The sequence below is a fragment of the Nicotiana tomentosiformis genome, chromosome 10 (assembly GCF_000390325.3).
Source record: "Nicotiana tomentosiformis chromosome 10, ASM39032v3, whole genome shotgun sequence".
Lineage (NCBI taxonomy): Eukaryota > Viridiplantae > Streptophyta > Magnoliopsida > Solanales > Solanaceae > Nicotiana > Nicotiana tomentosiformis.
In genome coordinates, this window is record NC_090821.1 from 9,682,875 (window position 1) to 9,690,909 (window position 8,035).

Below are 8,035 nucleotides of genomic sequence, written 5' to 3' on the forward strand. Positions count from 1 at the left end.
TAAAAGAAAGTTATAGTAATTAGCTGGTGAATTAATTGAGTCATAATAGATGGTGGATTTTTTTTTACAAAATACAAAAGTTTGAAGTAATTTTGGAAATTGTTAAAAAAAATCCAACGGTAATATTTTGGCCCAAAAACAAGTCTAGAGCTAATTTTGGGATTTGAAAATTTTATTTTCAAAATCTGCCAAAACATGGATAAAATTTATAAACAAACATGTTTTGCCAAAATTTATTTTAAAAAAACTTGACAAAAGGGGTTTAATCCCCTAGTTAAATTCTTTCGTATGGAGACATGGAGTAACTTCTTTCATTCGAATTATTACGCAAAAATAAATACATATAAAAAACATTGGTCTAAAACCAGCCACGTATATTCCGAACACTATTTTGGTAAACGTACCATCAGAGAATGGCAAAAGTACAACCATTTTCAGTCTCACTTCAATCCCAACTACCTCTTTTTCCAACTTCACCTACCAACCCAAAAAGAAAAAGGTGCAAAAGCAGCCCTTGAACTCCAGTGTTATATAAATCAGAGTCTATTTCTCCTAATACTCTCAATACCAGACTTTCAACTATCATCAATGGCTCTATATTTTATATTCATATCCATAACCCTAATTTTTCTAGCGCATAAACTCTACCACCGTCTTAGATTCAAACTACCACCAGGTCCACGGCCGTTACCGGTGGTCGGAAACCTCTACGACATAAAACCGGTGAGATTCCGGTGCTTTGCCGATTGGGCCAAAACTTATGGCCCGATTTTCTCAGTATACTTTGGGTCACAGCTAAATGTTGTGGTAACAACAGCTGAATTAGCTAAAGAAGTATTGAAAGAAAATGACCAGAATTTAGCAGATAGATTTAGGACTAGACCTGCAAATAATTTGAGCAGAAATGGGATGGATTTGATTTGGGCTGATTATGGGCCTCATTATGTGAAAGTAAGGAAGCTCTGTAATCTTGAGCTTTTTACTCCTAAAAGACTTGAAGCTCTTAGACCTATTAGAGAAGACGAAGTTACTGCCATGGTTGAAAACATTTTCAAGGATTGTACTAAGCCTGGTATGATATTTTCCTTCTTTCTTTCTTTATTATTTTCTAGAGTTAATTTATTTAGTACAGACACATATTTACTTGGAATCATAGTACTAATTTATTATGGTTAAGTCATATATTTATGTAGAAATATTATTAATTATAGGTTAGTAATAATAAGAATGTATAAGAAGACATAAGTTATATATTTATTGGATTGAGAAAATAATCTATTTATTTTATACAATTTTGGAGCAAGATTTGCCAAAATTAAGTAATTTTGTAGCTCAAAATTACGTATTTTTATTTGGTCACTCCTCCAATTGAGATCTAATTAACTCCGAAATTTGTGGTGGGAAAGTTTTTATTTTTTTTTAAAATTTTAGTGGGGATCAAGTCAAAGTATTTGTGGAAGATGCAATAAGAGCCATCACGTGACTTTGACCTTACGGGGCATACGAACTTTCACGTGTCAATCGGTCGGTACTGTATGATATTTAGATATTTCGGTTCGGTATTCGGTTTCGTAAAATGCTATACCAATACCATACCTAATTAAATTCGGTATGCTTCTATTTTTCTTCTTTCGGTTTCGGTTTATTCGGTTCGATAACTTCTGTTTATTCGGTTTGAATACTAACTAGTACATAGAGTCATAGACTTTGATATTCTGATTTAAAGTACTCAAAGATACAAAACAAATAAAGTTTGTTGGTAAAAGTTGTCCAAAATCGGTAAATACCAACCTAGAGAGAACTTAGAGAAATATGTTGCTACTTGCTTAGAATTAATTGATGGACTTAGAGAATAAAGAAAAGTAAAATTTTAGATTTCTTCTATCTATGTAATAATTAATAAAATATGTATTGTGTAATATAATATATATTTCGGTACGATATCAATATTTCGGTATTTCATTTAAAAATATCAAATACCATATCTAATACCAATTTTTTTTTAAAAATTTAAACCAAATACTATACCGAATACCAAAATATCGAATATCGAATACCAAAATTTTCGTTTTCGATACGGTAATTCGGTATCTAGCAAATTATGCACAACCCTGCTTTCACGTGATTTCGGCTGCCACTTGATGAATATTGACTTTTCGATAGATGGAAATAAGAATACACCCCTTTTCATTTATTGCTTGAGTCAAGAATAAATTAATCTAATAAGAGTTTAAACCTAACATTAGCTTAAATTATTACCCATATAAACATTAAATTCTGAATAACGTTGTAGTATTAAATTGCCATTGGGTCCTCTCTTGTGGGGATTGGGGTAGGTGAGTTTGCCTATCTCATCAGGTTTGGTACATACTCATGTTCTTATTGTCCTTTATTTTTTGTGACAGCTCAGATGCCACATAGTAGACAATAAAATATTAAATTGCTTTTAAATCACAATTTTTAAAAAGTTCAAACAGAAAGAGTAAAAAAAAAACAAAACAGATGTTGAGGATGTAAAACCAAAAAGGTTATAGAATAAAGGATTAGACAGAAAACCAAATTTGTAAGAAAATTATCATCTTCAGCTGATGTGAGCCCAATGTTCGTCGTTAAGGCCATCTCCAACCTTTGCCTCTATTATGGTAAAATTCAAATTAAATATTACATAAATATTCAACTTCCACCTCTAGTATGCTCTCATAAATGATCTATTAATTCGTTACGAAGTGTAAAATGAGCATCTTTGTCCTTAATTCTTTTGTGTCGAGCTAAAAAATTATTCTAATCGGTGATTAGCAACATCTAATATTTTATATTCACACCTTTCAATTTTAGCAACATCTAATATTTTATATTTGCACCATTCATTTTTTGAGATGATTATATATTTTTTGTACAATTATAACTTACAATTTTACATAAAAATAATAAATGCACGAAAATTAATTTATCAAAATTATACGCCAAAGTTAAGATGCAAAATTAATATTATAAAGATATTACATAAACTTAATTAGGTATATATAAAGAGATAAATTAAAAGAGTTATATAATAAAAATAATAATAAAGTAATAGGGAATAGTAACGGAGGACATGAATAGTTTGGAGTGACACTATTCATCCCCATTTTGCTCCCAAAAAATGGGAGAGCATTGGAGCCAAATTTCTCTAAAAACTGATTGCATTATGGCAAAATGCAGCAGCGTTGGAGATGGCCTAAGTATTAGTCTCACATTGAATATTACAATGTTACTATAATCCCTTTGTCGTAATTCTCCCTATGATGATTTTCTTGAAGGTATAGCCTCACAAATGGGGTGTGCTACTTGAACTTTGCTTCTGAGTTCTAGACCAAACATGAAACGTTGGTTATTATTATTTGAATTATTTAAGGACTATGATCCACAAAAGGCCATTCATTCATTAAAAGAAAGATGGTGGAGTAGGTGAATCTTGAGATGACTTTATAGTTTAATGTCCGTGTGTACTTTTGATTAAATTTCCTATTTAATTGTAATACGCTAATTACTTCCTTCTTAAAAATAAAGCTAAAATGCCATAAGTAGGTAGTGAGAATAAAGGCGTTGATTCATCTATATTTTGCAAGAGTATAGTTTTCTTCGAATGAAAATAAGTAAAACTTTTGAAGTATTAATTATTGAAATACAAATGATAGTATTTAATTACCAACATGGAATGTCATCCATTCTTGTGCTAAAAATGCTTAATAATCTGCAGATAACACAGGTAAAAGCCTGTTGATGAGGGAGTACTTGGGATCAGTAGCATTCAACAACATTACAAGGTTAACATTTGGTAAAAGGTTCATGAACTCAAAAGGTGAGATTGATGAACAAGGTCAGGAATTCAAGGGCATTGTCTCTAATGGCATCAAAATTGGCGGAAAGCTTCCCTTGGCAGAGTATGTTCCATGGCTCCGTTGGTTTTTCTCAATGGAAAACGAGGCACTCGTGAAACACTCTGCACGTAGAGACCGGTTAACAAGAATGATCATGGACGAACACACACTGGCTCGCAAGAAAACTGGTGATACTAAGCAGCATTTCGTCGATGCATTGCTTACTCTTCAGAAGCAGTATGATCTTAGTGATGATACTGTTATTGGCCTCCTCTGGGTAAGTAAAAATCTTAGTTTCGATATGTATAAGTCAGTGTCTCTATCTGGCAAAAGAACTAACGCTTCATCCTATAGAGTCAAGAGGTTAGTCAATTGGTATAAAAACTATAATTAGGGCTATAGTTTGTTGGATAGAGACGATGCAAGTGCATTGACGCGTCTGTGACATGATAAAGAGCAACCATCTTTTGAAAATGTCTGTCACATGTATATATGCGTATGAACAAGGCTAGAGGCTACGGAAGTACATAGATCTGTCGGTGACATGATAAAGAATGAACAACATTTTGGACAATGGAACTATCACTTTGTGACATTAGAGACAACTCGGTTTACATATATACATTTTCAAATTGTTCAATATTATTGTGTTAGCCTAAGTATTTGAATAAGTTAGGATAGTGAGTATGATGATTCATATTGACGTTGATGAGATCTTAATCGTGTGATTTTGGTTCTCATGAAAATTGACTAAAGAAGAACTTTGGAAGTATAACATAAATTGAGAATATAGGACTCAATGAATTGTCTGGCATTTAGTTATGCATAATAAGAGAAATTGCATCATTCTCATTCATATTTAATGTTTATAAAAAAATTGCAGGATATGATTACAGCAGGAATGGACACAACAACCATAACAGTGGAATGGGCAATGGCAGAGTTAGTTAAGAACCCAAGAGTGCAACAAAAAGCTCAAGAGGAGCTTGACAGGGTAATTGGAACGGATCGAATCATGTCAGAAACCGATTTCTCTAAACTTCCTTACCTCCAATGTGTAGCCAAGGAAGCTCTAAGGTTGCACCCTCCAACTCCCCTAATGCTTCCTCATAAGGCCAGTGCCAGTGTCAAAATTGGTGGTTATGACATTCCTAAGGGGTCCATCGTGCACGTGAACGTTTGGGCTGTTGCTCGTGATCCAGCCGTGTGGAAGAACCCGTTGGAGTTCAGACCAGAACGCTTCCTTGAGGAAGACGTTGACATGAAGGGTCACGACTATCGGTTATTGCCTTTTGGTGCAGGAAGGCGTGTTTGCCCCGGTGCACAACTTGCTATCAACTTGGTCACATCTATGTTGGGTCATTTGTTGCATCATTTTACGTGGGCTCCGCCCCCGGGGGTTAACCCGGAGAATATTGACTTGGAGGAGAGCCCTGGAACAGTAACTTACATGAAAAATCCAATACAAGCTATTCCTACTCCAAGATTGCCTGCACACTTGTATGGACGTGTGCCAGTGGATATGTAAAACATTTTGTTCTTTTCCTTTTTGGCTTATTTTTTTAGTATTAATTTCTTGAACACTTGATGAGATTGCAAAAGCATTTGAGGTATTTAGTGCTTTGATTAGTTTGGTTTGTGTCAAATTCATATCAGAAGCTATTGTAACGTTGGCTATATTCCTGCAATGATCAGAAGACAGTGTGCTGTTTAAGTATTTTTAATGCACGTTTATTTTTCTGATTTCGATTCTTAATTTCATTGCTTTATTCTAAATTTGGGGTTAGATGCCCGATCATTCTCTATCTCTACTGCTCCTTAGATTTCTGTTGCGATCCTAAACTAAGTTGAAAACTATCAAACCTGTTTGAAGATCGAGTTCACTGAATTGGCACATCACATAACTGCTTATAGAATGATATGTATACTCTCTTTTCATTTTCTCTTTGTTCTTATTCTTCACGATTAAAGCAAGAGAAACTTATTGAAAGGATGTACACTTCAGCTAGTTGGAGTTGCATGTGTTTGACAGATTTTGCTACAAAATCAGATTATAATACGGTAAAATAATATATAAGTCACAACCTTACTATCTTCACAAGGTAGGGTTAAAGTATGCAAAACACTACCCTTCGCAGACCTCACTTGTGGGATTATACTGAGTATGTTATTATTGTTGTTATTGCTGTCGACTTTAATAGATTGCAAAATGAACTAAACTCCAGTGATGGATTCTATTTCTCTTTTTCTTTCTCTGACTTTTTTTTGGGGGATTTGTAGTCGTACCTTATATTTGTCACCTTTTAATCTGTACCCTATTTTTAAAAATTATTGATTTGGTAGCCAGCTGACAAAAAATTCGCAATAATATGACGATTATACCCCTGACAAAAAATATAAAACCTGCATCACGCATTAATCGCGTGATCTGCAACCTCATCCATGAAAAATTTCACATTGAAGCTAAAACTTCATGCTAATGCATGCTGCTGAAGTTATTTATCCTGCAGTCTACAGTTTTGTCATGAGTTTTATCCGAAACTTTAGTCTAAACATGCTGAAATTTTTTAGTTCATTTGCTAAAATTTCAGACTAAACATGCTTAAGTTTTTGTCCTGCAATATGTAATTTTCTAATGAGTTTTACTAATTGATGAGTGGGAATTTTGACTACTTATTAGCACATTTTTGCTTTCGTTTTAGTCCAAACGCATTTAATTGTGTTCCCAAAAACTAATGAAATATGTTTAATTGCAGGAATGGTGGAAAATGAGCCTCAAAGATGAAATCCAACTCAAGAAGCATTAATCTGAACCAAGGACAAAAACAAGCACAAAAGCTCTAAAGTGCGGATTGCAGATTATCATCTGTAGCCGTAGATTGTGCAGAAGATCTTATCAGAGATCTGTGAGAAGTGCGGTCCGCACATAAAATGTGCGGCCGCAGAAGCAAGGCAAGACCGAAAGTTCAGAGAACATGCATATCAAGTTCAACGGAAGTGCGGACCACACAATTATTGTGCGGCAGCAGAAGACCAGCTATGCGGCCGCAGTTGCATTTGTGCGGTCCGCAAAAGAGCCATGTGCGATCACACTAAAAAATATGCGGACCGCAGAAAGAGAGAGATGCGGCCGCGGTTCAGAATTGTGCGGCCGCAAGAGTCCAATCCTGTCAAGCTGAAGCAAAGTGCGGACCGCACATGGAATTGTGCGGCCGCAGAACCTTCGAAAGGGCAATTTTATCCGAAAATTTTAGCACTGTATAAATAGAAGAGTTTCACTTTTTTAGGTTAACTTTTGGAACTTTTGACATCAGCAACTACTCTAGACTTTTTCTTAATTTCTTTTGCTCTTTTTAGTAGTTTTTGCTATTTTGAGCATTTTGAATATTGATTTTATCATTTTAATTATTAATATGGGTTTAATTATCACTTCTTCTTCTTTTTCTTTTAATTTAAGCATGAGTAGCTAGATTTTTACTAGGGTTGTGACCCAACCCTAGTGTGTAAACTTAATGGGTATTTGATTTATTGCTTGTTTATGGTTGGGTGTTGATTATCTAGCCTTGTTCTTGCTTTTATTTGAAGAATTAATGATTGCAAACATTATTTCATGCCTTTTTGACTTGGTCTCTAGGAAAACTTGGCTAGCAAGAATGAAGGGTATGCAAGTGCTATAGTCCCACCCCATATTAGGGCTGGCAACTTTCAAATAACCAACATGATGCTCACTTTTCTCGAGCAACGAGGGTTCTTTATCAGTGCATCGGGTCAAAATGCATATAAACATTTGAAGGGGTTCGTTGATAAGTGTTGGGGGAGAAAACAAACAAATATCTCGGAAGACGCTTTGAGGCTAAGGCTTTTTTCCTTCTCTCTACGGGGGAAAGCCTTAGATTGATTGGAATATTTGCCAAATCATTTCATTCATACTTGGGATGAACTAGCGGAGAAATTTATTTCAAAGTACTTCTCTTCCGGGTACATGGCCATTCTTCGGGATAAAATTATAGCATTCAAGCAAGATCCTAATGAACCACTACACGAGATATGGGAAAGATATATGACAATGGTGAAAGAGTGTCCCAACAATGATATGACGGATATCATGATTCAACAAACTTTCTATCGGGGGATCAATACCACCAACCAATGTGTAATGAATCAACTTGCCGGTG

The 8,035-nt window shown here is 34.7% G+C and overlaps 1 protein-coding gene across 1 annotated transcript; it reads left to right on the plus strand.

Moving 5' to 3' along the window:
- Positions 1-492: 492 nt before the first annotated feature.
- LOC104092594 (cytochrome P450 98A2-like) lies at positions 493-5,603 on the plus strand. The gene is made up of 3 exons (XM_009598228.4): positions 493-1,072; positions 3,740-4,137; positions 4,744-5,603. Exons 1-3 carry the CDS (start codon positions 589-591, stop codon positions 5,386-5,388), a joined length of 1,527 nt encoding a protein of 508 aa, XP_009596523.1. The 5' UTR covers positions 493-588; the 3' UTR covers positions 5,389-5,603.
- Positions 5,604-8,035: the final 2,432 nt, after the last annotated feature.

Bases quoted from the DNA above. Each gene is read 5' to 3' on its own strand.
- LOC104092594 (XM_009598228.4), top strand. From the start codon at position 589: ATGGCTCTATATTTTATATTCATATCCATAACCCTAATTTTTCTAGCG. The intron at 1,073-3,739 runs GTATGATATTTT...AATAATCTGCAG, and splicing joins CAAGGATTGTACTAAGCCTG to ATAACACAGGTAAAAGCCTG. The intron at 4,138-4,743 runs GTAAGTAAAAAT...AAAAAATTGCAG, and splicing joins CTGTTATTGGCCTCCTCTGG to GATATGATTACAGCAGGAAT.